The sequence below is a fragment of the Convolutriloba macropyga genome, chromosome 5 (genome assembly GCF_964194025.1).
Source record: "Convolutriloba macropyga chromosome 5, txConMacr16.3, whole genome shotgun sequence".
Classification (NCBI taxonomy): Eukaryota; Metazoa; Xenacoelomorpha; order Acoela; family Convolutidae; genus Convolutriloba; species Convolutriloba macropyga.
The window spans coordinates 74,079,450-74,095,211 of record NC_134472.1 but is presented as its reverse complement, the minus strand read 5'-3'; the positions used below and the strand labels follow the sequence as shown (position 1 = coordinate 74,095,211).

The window sequence follows — 15,762 nt, the reverse complement described above, 5'->3', positions numbered from 1 at the left end:
CTAAGAAACTAAATTAAATTTTTCAAAAAAGATTGCTCAAATTCAAGAATCAGAATACCACTACAATTAGATTTCGAATCATATCAGTTCAGACAAACACAACACATACTTCTTCTTTGTTGTATATATTTAGACATGATTTCATACTAACTAAAAAATTAAATTAATCAAAGAAAAGACATAAGCAAAAAAATTCAAAGGCAAAAAATTGTTTAAAAGCAATACCAAGGCCGGGAAAAAATTGCAAAAAATATTAATAACTGAAAACTTTGCCAAACGCTTTCTAACAAACTCTCAGCACTCTGAGAACAAGCGTTAAGTTAAATGAATTCAATTGCAAACCAAAGAAATGACGAAAATCTATGAAAAAGCTGAAATCATTCAATTTTATAACAACTGAAAAATCAATATAACGAATAAAAATGTAGGTGACAGAAAAAGCTAGAATGATACAAACTATATTGTAAGAATACGGACACAGTGTAAGGAACACCGTAACAAAAAGGCATTTTCGATTTTTGAAAGGTAAAATCAAATTAACAAAAATCAGGAAGAACGAATACAATTCAATGTTCAGCATTCAAGACATTGAAAAGACGACGAGCTATCCGATACAAAGATCCATCCTCCTGAGCAAAAAAAGTAGAATTCAAAAATAAGAAACATTGAAACATTCTGCAAAAAAATGGTCAAAAAATATTTGAGACCGCATTTATGAAAAAATTTTTTTTACTGTTTTTACAAAAACTTAACGACAAAAGTTGTCGATTTTGAAACGAAATTTAAACGAAATTAAAGTCCCTCTTGTTGCACAAAAAGCCTATTTCTAGTAAGAAAAACCAAAAATCGAACAAAAAATTGAGAAAAACTAAAAAAAATTACCACGGATTAGCATATGGACAATTGTTTAAAACAAAATTACATAGAGGTAGCAAGAGGCGTTGAGTATATGAAATATCAAAGTGAAGTTGCCATATTAATTGATTTTTGACAAAAAGATGGCTGAAAGTCCAAACATACCCGGTAGATTGTCGGAAAGTAGCTGCCGTTGATTCCCATAACTCTATTGGGATTGAAAGAAAAGAAAATATCAACAAAAAATGATTTCTGTATAGAAACATTTTTAAGTGCGATTTATTTTGATGTCATTTCGTAATTGAACATACTCCTGTCTCTCAGTGAGAGGCCACAGGGTCTAGTATCAATACCAATAAGCATTATATATATAGTAACTAAAACTTATGAGAACAAAGTTCAAGTACCGGGCATCTAAAAATGGGCTTTATGGGGTTTATCCCGTTTCTATTTCTGACTTTGCCATTTTTTATACCGACTCTCTTCATTTTGAACTGCTTTGCTGAGCAGCTGCTGTTTAAAAGGACTTTGAGCAGAATGACAGAAGAGTGAAACTAGCCTAGAGAAGTCAAAAAGATTTCACGCAAAATGTCGAAAAAGCGGCAAAATGGGTAAAGCGAAAAAAAGTTCGACAAAGGGAAAAAAATTAGGAGCGCTATAATAGCCGGCTGAGATGAGGGCGGCTATGAAAAATAAAGAAATTAAAAGAAAAAGCCAAAAATGAACTAAAATCAAGAATTATGTGCCAATTTTGAACATGAAAAGCATTTTCAGGCTCTGCAAAACACTGGTATCAATTTCCGAGGTTTACATGTTACAATAGCATCGAAAAAAACATTTCTACAAAAAACCAAATTACAAGCAAATAAACTGGGCCACTTAGACGAAAAAACGGGTAAACATAGCCGACAGATTGCCGGAAAATAGCCGCGATAGACGCTTGTGGCATTACATGAATTGAAACAACTAGAAACAAAATAGACAGATCGACCACCAGTCCTCTAATAGACCACTAGACTTTTTGGATTAGCGTCGGACTGTCATTTTTATGAGACACATAAGCTCTATGAGGAGAAAGCTCTAATAAGGCTTTTCAAAATTAGGATCTTTTCCGTCTGTGCCCCCTCAGCTTAGTGGGCGCATATTATGTTCACCCCTCAGATGCAAGTGCAAAATTTGGGGGGGCACAAACAGAAAAGATCCCAAAATTAATATTTGAAATCAAAAACTCAAAGACTCTAATATTCAAGAATTAGGGCATATGTTTGGCACTACTTAGATGCACACTATTGACCTTTAATAAGTAAATGCTCATAAAATTTAAAGTTTCATAAGTGAGCTCAGAAGTCATTTTTTTTGAGTGAGGTAAGTCATTGAAAATGTCAATTCCAAGAAGTCACGGTAAGACGAAACAAAAATCTGTTAGACGAAGTAAAAAAAATAGCCGGACAAGTCCTAAAATACAATTCAAAGAAATGAATGAAAAACTTAAAATTACTCTACTCGATCAGCAGATCAATTGAATAAAACCAGCCAAAACAAAAACAAAATCATCAAAAATTGAGAAACAAACAAACAAACTAAACAAAAAGATACTCATTATTAAAACTCTTGAAGCTTTTTTTCTCTTAGGCAAAAGTTCATCCCTTTAAAAATACATGTTTCAAAAAAATGTTCAAGACCAATTTTTGTTTTTATATCGTTTCAGTATTATATCTGCATGACCTGAAAAAATTCATTGGCCCTTGAAGATCGATAACTCAAAAATGACCGAAAAGATAAAAAATGAAATCAATTGCAAAAATTAATAAAATTTTGCTAAGAATTATGATATAAATATCTTCAGAACCATCTATGTGTCTCTAGAGGCTATCCATTAACACAATTCCAAGCATTAAAAAATTAATTGGCTTAAAGATTGATAGGCAAAAACTTTTAGAAAAAATCTCAAATTTCAAAAATTAGAAATTCGTTCTGTTAAAATGTTCAAAACCGTTCAATTGCCCCCTAGCAGCTATCTAATAACATATTATCAAACCCTGGATGAGGTTAGCTGACTACGGAGGCAAGAAAAACTGAATATAAGACAAATGTTTTGAAAAAACTTAAAAATCGCAAATTTTATCAAAAAATTTCCAAAAATTCGAAAAGCTAGTGTTGATAACAAATCCATTGAAACAAACAACCAAGCAGTAAACTTTTTATCAGACCGTGGAATAGGTTTTCTGGCACTTGAGAATGGACAAATATCAAAAATTGACAAAAACTTTAGGAAACCTTGAAAAAATTGCAAACTTTATAAAAAAAATGCCAAATTTTGAGACATTAAAACGTTGAAAACCAATCTATTATTACTAGAAACCATGCAGTGCTCTATTATCAAACCATAAAGGACATTTCCTGTACCCTGAAGCTGGAAAAACTCAAAAAATGACAAAAATTTTCAAAAAAACTTTAAAAAAATAGCAAAAATTAGTATCATTTTGCATGTTTGTATTTGTAGTACCAAAATATATAGCTCATAAAATGGTCATAACAATTTATTTTGTCTCGCAAAAGGCCTTCATCATTTTTCAAAAACTTCAACCTAAGACTATAACAAAAAAATCACAAAAAACATGAAAAAATTGCAACATTTTGAGCGCAAAAACTCCTAAAAATGACCTTTTAACATTTAATTAAGGCCATCCCAGCAGCCGCACCATTCTAAGCACTTGAAAGACGACTGAAGCTCTCTTTGTGCCTCTAAGGAAACTTAATGCCCGCTGGGCTTTACCTGTTTGTCCATTGAAAAATGTGTGAACACATCTTAAAAAAACAGCGCCCCAATGCAATTCAAATTCTTTGAATTGTAAAAAAAAAATTAGGAGCGCTATAATAGCCGCCTAGAATTGAGGAAGCGGCTATTAAAAACGGTTATCTAGAATGGCCATTCAGTCAAAAACAACTTTTCAAAGTCAAAAAGTCATTCACTAAACGCACCGCATGATCAGAAAACTTCTCTCGCTTTGAAAAAATTAGTTCACACTGCAATTTTACTCGCTTTCGCTTTTAGGTCAAAACATTGTCTGAACGAATAGTACTTCGGGTAAAAAAACAAAAACCTTAAAAAAACCAATACTCCTCTTCGAGTCGTAAAAAACCAAGAGCACCAAGAGCTTCGCAGCTATAAAACATACCCGGCAGATTGCCGGAAAATAGCGGCCGTTGATTCCAATAAGCATGATTGGGATTGAACGAATAGAATATACTGAAAAAAAAAATTTTTGTACAAAAATATTTTTTAAGTCTGATTTATTTTGATGGCATTTCGTAGTTGAACATACTTCTGTTTCTTAGAGAGAGGCTACAGGGGCTACTATCAACACCAATAAGCATTAGAGGTGGTAACTAAGACTTATAGGAACGACGTTCAAATAGCGGGCATCTAAAATTGGGCTTTATGGGTTTATCCCGTTTCTATTTCTGACCTCAATTTTTTATACCGACTCTGTTCATTTTGAATTGCTTTGCTTAGCAACTACTGATGTTCAAAATCACTTTTAGCAGAATGAGAGAAGAGAGAAACTAGCCCAGAGAAGTCAAAAAGACTTCACGCAAAATGTCGAAAAAGCGGCAAAATGGTAAAGCGAAAAAAAGTTTGACGAAGTAAAAAAACATAGCAAGACAAGTCCTGACGTACAATTCAAAGAATTTTCATTGACTTAACAAACAACTAGACCTAGAACGGACAATGAGTGAATTGGGAAAACCGTTTCTAAAAATATCAGATGAAAAAAACTAAAAAAAAAAACAGAAAATCAGTGTCAAAATGCTGCTAGGGAGAAGAAAAAACCACTAGTGAGATATGTAATTTTGCTTCTAATAAAAAACTAGGTCCAGAATGAGCTGTGAATGGATTGGGAAAACTATTTAGAAAAAAATCCGACCCAAAAAATCGGAAAACTAGTAAAAATCAGTGCGAAATTGCCGCATGTGAACATAAAACAACTACCGAGAAACCGAATTTTTGTTCAAACACCGTTTTCTCACTCTACTTTAAAATTAGAGCGAAAAAAATTCACGCCGCAAAACCACTCGCTTTTTCGCTTCATTTCCTGTTTCGGCGTGACCAAAATCACTACTCCAATTTGACTTCAAAAATTATGAAAATGTGTGAACAGATCTTAAAAAAAACATAGCAGGACAAGTCCTGACGTACAATTCAAAGAATTTTCATTGACTAAACAGAAAAACTAGACTTAGAATGGACTATGAGTGAATTGAGAAAACCATTTTTTAAAAAATCAGATCAAAAAATACGAATAAAAACAGAAAATCAATGTCAAAATGCCGCATGTGAACAAAAAAACCACTAGCGAGAAATTAAAATTTAATTCAGACAAAAAAATTAGGCCTAGAATTAGCTGTGAATGGATTGGGAAAACCAGTTAGAAAAAATCCGATCCAAAAAATTGAAAAAAAAACAGTAAAAATCAGAGTGAAATTGCCGCATGTGAACAAAAAATCACTACCGAGAAACCGAATTTTTGTTCAAACACCGTTTTCTCAATCTACATTAAATTTAGAGCGAAAAAAAATCACGCCGCAAAACCACTCGCTTTTTCGCTCCATTTCCTGTTTCGGCGTGACCAAAATCACTACCACAATTTGACTTCAAAAATCATGAAAATGTGTGAACAGATCTTAAAAAAAAAGACAGCGCCCCAATACAATTCAAATTCTTTGAATTGTAAAAAGACAGCGCCCCAATACAATTCAAATTCTTTGAATTGTAAAAATACGAGCGCAATAATAGCCGGCTGAGAACATGAGGGCGGCTATTAAAAATATTAGACTCAGTCAAACAAGCACAACCTGTACAACAGAGAGTAAAAAATACCAACTTACCATTCAAATTGGAGCACTTCCAGACCATCTGGGTATTTGGTTTGCGTGGTCTTCGTGGCTGCATAGTAATACAACTGAAACAGAATTAAACTCTACAAAAGCAGTTTCCACATTATTTCACTCTTAATTCTCGCCGCGTGGACGGTACGAGAAACTCAAATTTAAAGAACTTCTCAGGATCTTAGCAAGGTTCGTGATTACAAAACGTCAAGGTAAGTCAAACTGAGAAAACCTTTACACCACTTTCGAGATCAAAGGTCGTTGAAAAGATTTGAAAGGATTCTTGTAATATACTAAGATCTTGCTGAGATATTTCAAATTTTTGACCATTAAAAACATTGGAAATCTTGGTTGTCTTGAAATGGTTCATCAAATTTTTCTCTGACTGATTAAAGCGAAAAATTATGGAACTTGATTTCGGTTGTTTGAGTTGAAAACTCAAATACTTGTAATACAATGACATTTAAGAATATCTTACTACAGATCCATCCTGACACGTTTTCTTGTAGTCACCGTTGAAGAAGAAAATGGTGACACTCTTCTGGTCAGCCGAGATCTCTTTACGAGTGCCATTATTGAACACATACTCAGTCCTTCCGTCCGCCAACTTGTTCTCAATCTAGTCAACACCAAGATTAAGAATCGAAAACAATTGACCACTATTATATACACAACTTTTAGGGAACACCCCCCCCCCCCCTCCCCTTGTACAAGGCTCACGGAAAAGCTTTAAACATGACTGAAATAAAATCGTTGGCCATTAAATTGCAATTGTGTGAAAAATTTACTCAACTCTGCAAAAACGAAATTCCTCTAACTCACCACATCATAGGAGTTCGTCCCTTCGTTGTTTGAGGTATCTTCTGGTATTGCATGGAGTGAAGTTTTAACAAACATTTCAGGCTGCAATCTTTGTTCACATGTCTCATTGTTTTGCAAACTACCTTGGGCTACCATTTTAGACGGCCGAGATTCAGAATGCGAACAATCTGACCATGAATTCTGATCAAAAGAAACTGAAGCCGTCTTTCGAACACTTGAAGTCTTTAGAGCGCTTCCAGTTTTCGATGCACTACTGCTTGATACATTTGATGACTTCGGAATGTTGAGGTGCTGAATATCGTTCTGAGATTTAGGAGCATCTTTTCGTGGTTTACTGTTGCCTAAAGAAGTCCCGGGAATTGTATGTGAGAGCTGATGTGAGGATATTTTCTTGCTGATTAAATCGAGAGCCGATGCAGGTTTCTGCAACAAAAAATCAATTAAAGCAAAATTCTAAAAACACGATTGAATATAATGAGACCACCCAGATGTCGATTTATGTTTACGGAATAAAACTATAGAGAAAGTAATTAAACACAAGGCTAGCTAATCACCAGAAAATGGGTACGATATCTTCACTGACCTTTAGTCTCATCAAAACACCAATTAAAATACAATCGACTAGCGTCGGAGAACTGCTCTCAAACTAGTGGCGAGAATGCTTAATCTTGATTGAGTGGTGGGGCTGTGAGCGGGGGGGGGGGGGAGGTATGTGGGTCTCAAATGGGTCAAACGAACGTGTGCTGTTTATGTGTTGAATGAGGTGGAGGGGGTTGAGGATAGAGGACGGGGAGTAGAGGGGGGAAGGTCAAAATCTAAGAACCACCCTTCACACCATTTCAGTTTCGGTGAATTGCATACTTAGACACTAGTAAGGCATAAGGTTACGAGAGCAATGCACAGCGACTTAATAACCTCCGGGCTTCACCTGTTGATCCCGCTTTTTAGGACAAAGAGTCAAATTAGACAAAGAAAAAACCTTTGACGTCGCAAAATAACCTTTTAGGCGCTAAATAACTTTCAGTTAGATTGATACATTCTAATTTGACCTAAACTACTCAATTTACAGTCATTTGAGTCATTTTCAGAGTATGTCATGTGTATCCAAAAATTATTCACATGCATGAGTAAAACACAAGTTAACGAGAAGTTCAAAAACCAAGAGAACTCAAATGATAACTTCGCTCGGCTATCGCTATCGCAAATATTAAAAACATTTCTCGACCAACATCATCAACAACTTCTTTTCTAATGAAACACAAAGCTGTCTTTTCCTGATAACCTAATGCACTTCAACCTAATAACTTGGCTTAATAATTTTATCCCACTCCACTAGAACCATGAACAGTAGCAAACCTTAATAAAATTCTGGTTAATGTCTTAAACTCACCTATCTTTAGTCTTGAAGATTACCTTGAGAGTAAGACTAGGAAAGCCACGCATAGTGAAGTCATGCGTTTGACAGCACAAAATGGCACAAAGGGAGAAAAGAAGACAAAAAGACAAAAACACTACATCACAAATTCTGCATTTAAACTTGCAGGAGTATAGGTGTCGAATCCCAAGAAACCTGAATTAGCTAAGAGCCGCTTCAGAAAAATTTTTTTTCAAAAAACTCAACTACGATCGAAAATTAGCCATCGGATTCCAAATAGGCTCCAAAATGAGCGAGCTTTAAAACAACTTAAATCCTGAAGCCGCCGTTTCATTAGAGACAAACACTATCTGCAGACTGAACTTTTGATTAAGAGCTATCTCAAAAAATTCTGATTTACATAGCCGACAGATTGCCGGAATAGCTGCGAAATAGACTTTCGTGCCGTCAAAAAATGGTAGAAACAGAAACAAAAGTGAGTCGAAAAAAATTTATCGCCGCCTCCTAAACGACTTACGAATTTGTGGAAAACGATTGGCCAAAGGTGAGGTTCGAACCCCGGTCTCCTGCGTACTTACCGCTAACACTAGCCAGGCGGCTATCAAGACCTTATAATTGTTTCTCTTCCAGCTAATTTTAGCAGCAGACAAAAGTTCTAAATCAGCGCAATTTCGGTCACGCAAAAATCAAGAAATTAAACGTGAAAAAATCACCGGAAAAGTCAAGCGAAAGAATGTTCTGCAAGAAAAGTAAAAGAAAAAAAAAGAGCGTCAGCTGACGAAAACAAAAAACATAAGACAAGTCCTGAATCAATCCAAGTAATTGATTGAAAAACTAAAAATTACTATACCTGACCGGCAGACCAATTAAACGATGCTAGCCAAACAGTCTCACAAAATTATATAAAACAAAATATTCACATTACAAAAATGCTTGAAGCAAAAACCCTGGAAGCCAAAATTTTATTGCTTTTAAAATCCATTAACGAGAGCACAGGTTTTGGCCTCTAAACCGTTCAGTAACATGGCTGCTATCCTTTAAACGTTTCATTGGCCTCCGTAGTTAAAAAAAACTCGCAAACAAAAAATTGAAGTTCTGAGAAATTAGAAATTTAATTTTAAAAATGGCTATAAATCGTGATGTTTACAACCTCGAAGCATAAAAATTTTTCTCTAGAAACTAAAGAGTAACTCTTCTGCAAGCCCTAAAGAGAGGGTTTTTTGGCCTTTACAGATCGAAAACTGAATTGAATTGCCAATTGTTTAAAGTTGCTCAAAGCGATTATCTAATTATCTTCACAACCATTTCAATGTCTCACGAGTCTGTCCAGTAACTCATCTTCAGGTCATAAAAAATTTCACTGAGCTTAAAATAACAAAAAACTCTTAAGACACATCTTATAAAAGCCATAATAGGACAGGTCCTGAATTACAATCTAAAGGAATGATTGAAGAACTAAAAATAACTCCCTGACCGGCTGACATATTGAACAGTGCCAACCGAAACATATTCTAGCAAATTTACGTAAAACAGAAATTATTGACATCTGCTAAAATTCTTGAAGTTAAAATTCTGAAGACCAAAATTCATTGATTTAAATAAACCCTAAACCCGAGCAAACGTGTTAAAAAACCACGTTTGGCCTCTTAACTATTCAGTGACATGGTTTGATTGCTTAAAATGTTTCATTGGCCTTTAAAATTTAAAAAACTGGAAACTTAAAACCCTTGAAAGAAAGAACACTTATTATTAAAAAGTCGATATAATTTCTGATCTTACAACTTCCAAACAATTTTTTGTTCACTATAAACAATCGAATAATGCTTCTTCAAGCCGTAAAAAAGTTTCATTCGCTTCTAGAGATCGAGAAATCGATCAATTTGGAAAAATGTACTTTTTCGAAATTTGAAATTTTTGATGTCATTATCTTCAAAAACATTTCAATTTCTCTCGAGTCTGTCTAGTAAACTATATTCAAGAGATAAAAAGTTTCACTGAGCTTAAGAGATCAATAGACAAAAACAAAAAACCAAAAATTTAGAAAAACTCAAAACAGCAATTTTTTTAACAAGTGGCTGAAATTCGCGATACAAATATCTGCAAAACCAAAACCACCAATTAACCCATTTCGAAGCCCTAAAAAGTTTCAATAGTCTCTTTAGGACAAAACATGATGGATTGAAAAAATGGAAATTGCAAACTAATAAGTTGCTAAAATTTCTGAAACTATTATCTTCTTAATCAATTAGTCGCCTCTACTGACTATCGAGTTACCCATTTGACTGTCATAAAGCCCGTATTCGACCCCTAAACAGAAAAACTTGAAAGAAACTTTACAAACATTGAACATTACGAAATTTACTATAACACCTCATTATCCTTTAAATGTTTTTTCAACTATTCAGTAAACCATAGCCAAGTCAAAAAAAGGTTTCAAAGACCCAAAAGACAATGTCAAAAACTGTCAATTAAAAAATTCAAAAATCACCATCAATTTGTGTGTTTAAGTTTGTATTACCAAAGCGCATAGCACAATAAACAGACACAAAAAGGAAGTATGGCTCGCATAACAAATTTATCAGCTTTGAAAAGCGTTATTTCTGTTCCCTGCTGACAAAAAAAAATTGAAAAAAAACCCAAAAATAAAAATGTTTAATTAAAAAAGTAAAAATCCAAATCAATTTGGTTGCTTAAGTGTGTATTGTCAGAATATACTGTACAAAAAAAGAGATATAAAAAAGACTTACGATTTGTAAAAGAACTTATTGAACTTTGAAAAGACTTATTTCTATTTCCTGCTAGCAAAGAACTTTAAAAAATACAAACAAGGCGAAAAATTGAGCCAATTGGGCGCAGAAACTACAAATGACCTTGAATTGAGGCCTACCAGCAGGTTCAACACTCTAATTACTTGAAAGAGCACTAAGACCAGCCCAGGGCTTCTAATGAAACTTAATGCCCACTGAGCATTATCTGTTTATCCCGTATTGGAAGCTCAAGGTCTAGAAAAATGTGTGAACAAATCCTACAAAAAAGACAGAGCCCCTTGAAAATCCAAATCTTGGATTGTAAAAAACCACGAAGCAAAACAGCTTCACTCAGCTCACAGCTATAAACAGTTTACAGATGAGAAGACCCACCAATGCAAATCAACAGAAATCAACGGTTTTTAATTTTTCGCCCTACCTTAATTGCAAGAACCTCGTTAACGCTTCATTGTATGAACTTTTCGCCTTTTGGGGGGAGGTGGCTAACCATCTCGCAGCTCCCTGCTTTGTACACTTCGAGACTCGTAAAGCCGAAATTGGCAAGTTAAATAATATTACGGGTTGGGTTCGCATAATTCCGATGGGTCACCGTTATTTCACAGTTTTTTATTCCCATCGATGCATCAGCTTTATTTCATGAGATTTTAAAGCCAATAAACCTTTCGATTCAAATTTATCGGACATGGCAATCGAAAGGCAAGTGTCGGGTTAGCGGTGTTTTTGTCCGTGTCGTGTTCTCAAATTTGTGTTTCAAAACAAAAATTACACAAAGTTCTTGATAAGTACCACCTAATAACCTGTCTGTATCTTTTCAAAAAATTAATAAGTGCAAAAATCACCATCGATTTGGTTGTTTAAGTGTTTATTACCAGAACATATTGCACAAAAATAGACATGAGAACGAATGGGCCTTTTAAATGCCCTAAGAAACATTTATTTGCCCATAAAGGTCGATACATTTCAAAAAAAACAGACTATCGAGTTAAACACAAAAATGCCAAAAAAACGATTGATTGACCTCTAAAGAATGAAAAAAGAAAAAATATACAGACTATCGAGTTAACCACAAAATTGCCAAAAACCGTTTGATTGACCTCTAAAGATAAAAAAAACTTGACATATCGTGTTATCGTGTTTGTTGCAATTTATAAGCTCGCAAAAACTAAAGGGTCTGAAATAGAAAACGCGTGTACGCCATCATTAACCCTCATTATAATTTATTTTCTCTCTCGGTGCGTTTGTCTATGTATGTGCTTGTATGTACGCATGTATTTATGTTTCTACGTATGCATGTATGATGTATATGAAATGATGTGCGAGGAAACGCGAAACTTAATGCCGGTTTCGCTTCTTTCGGTAGCTGTTTCAATGATTGTTGATATTCAAAAAATGTGTAATCACGTGAACAGAAAGTTCATTGCAGCCTCTGTTTTACCAAGAGGGAGCTCAAGTGTAAATGCTGTCAAAACTGCTGGGAAACTCAATAACGGATTGAAAGAGAAGTACAAAAAGCACTAACGACAATTAGTGAAATTTGGAACCCTTGAATGATGGAGGTTCACTTCAACGATGCAACGGAAGGTAATTTACCAAAAGAAATTGTTATTTTCCAACTACTGCTACCCCTGCCAAACTGAACTGTGTCAATCAAACACTCTTGACTGAATGGTTTTAGAACGTTCTAACTGACTCCCTTCTATTGACTTTTGGTTGCTCAAACTATAAACTTTGTGTTTTGAGGGTTGTAAGTTGAAGAAAATTTGTTTCAGTGTTCTATTACCTGCAATTTTTTTCGATGTTTTGAATTTAAAGAACTGCAGCAAACAATAACCACATAGTCCTGTACCCAATTTTTTAAACAGACATCATAAGAAGAAAGAACACAGGAAACCATGTACAAAAGAGTATTGTCAAAAACCTCTCTTCTGCCATCACCCACACAGGCAACAAAGAAGAATCTTATGATAATAAAACAAACAGCTCCATCTGCTAAAGCCAATAGCGTCTGCGGATCACTGGCTAATTGCTTAAGTTTGACACATTTCTGCTGCATTGTATATCAAAGATAAAACTAAATGCAACAATTGGTTTTTAAACTTTGCTGTCTGATAAAGTGAAGGGGGCAGAAAAATGACCCCTCGTTTGCCCCTACCAGTATGTAGTGCAACGCCCCATTTGCGTAGAACGTATTATTACATTGTAAATCATTGTAAAAATGTGACATATGGGCATGCGGGATGCAAATAATATTCAGCCTCGAAAAGGAAGGAGACGGAAAAGATCCAAATTGGCATAGCATAAAAGAGTATCTTGACCTCATGTATAGGCCTTTGTTGATTAAATTTAATCTGGCCAAGAACACACAAAGCGATTTGAAGGAACCCACTTGCGTCAATCTGCTCATGGGTCTGGATAGGTATGATCATACCACATTTCGGTCCCGAGCAGTCTTATGGCAAACAATATAAAACGAAGCCCTTTGCGGATGCAAGTGCCTGTGCGGATTTAAAACATACCCGGCAGATTGCCCGAAAAAAGCCGCCGTTGATTCCCATAACTCTATTGGGACTGAAAGAAAAGAAAATGTCAACAAAATTGATTTTTGTATAAAAACATTTTAAGTGCGACTTATTTTGATGTCATTTGGTAATTAATTGAACATACTCCTGGCTCTCAGTGAGAGGCTACAGGTTCCAGTATCAATACCAATAAGCATTATAGATAGTAACTAAAACTTATGAGAACAAAATTCAAGTACCGGTAATCTAAAAATGGGCTTTATGGGTTTATCCAGTTTCTATTTCTGACTTCGATTTTTTTATACTGACTCTCTTCATTTTGAATTGCTTTGTTGAGCAGCTGCCGTTTAAAAGGACTTTGAGCAGAATGACAGAAGAGTTCAACTAGCCTAGAGAAGCCAAAAAGATTTCACGCAAAATGTCGAAAAAGCGGCAAAATGGGTAAAGCGAAAAAAAGTTCGACGAAGATAAAAAAAGGAGCGCTATAATAGCCGGCTGAGAAGATGAGGGCGGCTATTAATAATATGCACCCCAAAAGCTGGAGGAACAAACGAAACAGGACACTGATTTGTTTTGAAATTTTTGCCTTAATAAATCATGTGATCGTGTCTGTTACAATTTATAAACTCGCAAAAAGTGCAGGATCTGAAACAGAAACCGTGCGTGCCCCATCATTGACGCTCATTATGTTTTATATTCTCTCTCTCTGTGCGCATGTGAATGTATGTGCATGTGTGTGCGTGTATGTATGCATGCATGTATGTATTTGTTTTTATGTATGAATGATGTATATGAAATGACGTGTGAGAAAACGCGAAACTTGATGCCCGTTTTGCTTCTTTCGGTAGCTGTTTCCATGTTTGGTGATATTCAAAAAAATGTGTAATCACATGAACAGGAAGCTCATTGCAGCCTCTGTTTTACCAAGAGGGAGCTCAAGTGTAAATGCTGTCAAAACTGCTGGGAAACTCAATAACGGATTGAAAGAGAAGTACAAAAAGCACTAACGACAATTAGTGAAATTTGGAACCCTGGAATGATGTTCACTTCAACGATGCAATATACGTTATTTTGGCAAAAGAATTTGTTGGTATTTTCACTGTTGCTACTCCTGCTACACTAAACTGCGTCATTCAAACGCTCTTGACTAAATGGTTTTAGAAAATTCTAACTGACCTCTTTCTTCTATTGACTTTTGGTTGCTATAACTCTTAACTTTGTCTTTTGAGGGTTGTAATTTGATCAAAGAGTTCGTTTTACTGTTCTTTTGCTTTTAATTTATTAATAAATTGTAAGTTAAGTTGTTTAGAACTTCGGTTGTTTAAGTTGTTTTGCATTTATGGAACTGTAGCCAACAATAACCAGAACTTCCTGTACCCATTCTCTAACAGACACCGTAAGAAAGTAAAGGAATACAAGTACAAAAATCTATTGATAAAAACAACAGAGGTCCCCTCTTCTGGCATTACCCACACTGGCAACAAACAAGAATCTTGTGATAATACGACAAACAGCTCCATCTGCTAAAGCCAATAGCATCTACAGACCAATCGCCAGTTGCGTAAGTTCGAAACGTTACTGCCGCAACGTATCAAAGATTAAATAAAATGCAACAATTGGTTTTTATAAATTGCTGTCTGATAGTGCAGGGCACAAAAATTACCCCCGTTTGCCCCTTCCAGTATGTTATGCAAACCCCCCACTTGCGGAGAACGTATTATTACATTGTAAATCATTGTAAAAATGTGCCATATGAGGGAAGAAAACAATATTAGCCCTCTAAGGGGGAAGGAGACGGAAAAGATCCAAATAGGCATAGCAAAAAATGTATCTTGATCTCATGTATAGGCAATTGTTGATGAAATTTCATGTGGCCAAGAATGGACCACGCGATTTGCACGAATTCACTTCCGTCCCTCTTCTCATGGGTCTGGTCAAACCGCATTTTGCTCTGGAGCAGTTTGATGACAAACAATATAAAATGAAGACTTTTGCGCATGCACGTGTGTCTGGTGGTGTAAATAGTGTGATACCCAAAGCTGGGCGACAAACAGAGAAGAGCACTGATTAGTTTTGAAAAATTTGCCTTAACATATCGTGTGATCTTGTTTGTTGCAATTTATAAGCTCGCAATGAAATACAGGGTCTGAAACAGAAAACGTGTGTGCGCCATCATTGACCCTCATTATGTTTTATTTTCTCTCTCTGTGCGCATGTGTACAAGGGTGCGTGTATGTATGTTTTTATGTATCTATGTAAGTATGTAAATATGTATGTATGTATCTATGTATGTATGTATGTATGTATGTATGTATGTATGTATGTATGTATGTACTTTATTTATCTATGTTTGTATGTATGTTTCTCTGATTGTTTGTATGTCTCAATGCAGATATGAATGTATGTATGTTTGTATGTATATATGTATTATTACATCTATAGGAGATGTGACGTCTCTGTTGGAAAGAAAAGCAGAGGAACGCATTTGTTTAGTTGACTGTCTTCGCCGAATGCGGGAGTTGTATACTTTTCC

General features: G+C 35.1%; 1 protein-coding gene across 2 annotated transcripts in view; it reads right to left on the bottom strand.

Moving 5' to 3' along the window:
• LOC142339635 (uncharacterized) overlaps nt 1-15,762 on the bottom strand; it is an 86,629-nt gene that overhangs the window by 4,618 nt on the left and 66,249 nt on the right. For both annotated transcript variants that reach the window (XM_075389816.1, XM_075389817.1), the window contains exons 11-13: nt 6,568-6,990; nt 6,224-6,364; nt 5,746-5,819 (exon numbers count right to left, since the gene is read on the bottom strand). In XM_075389816.1, the coding sequence (XP_075245931.1) occupies nt 5,746-5,819; nt 6,224-6,364; nt 6,568-6,990 (638 nt within the window). The remainder of the gene's footprint in view (nt 1-5,745; nt 5,820-6,223; nt 6,365-6,567; nt 6,991-15,762) is intronic.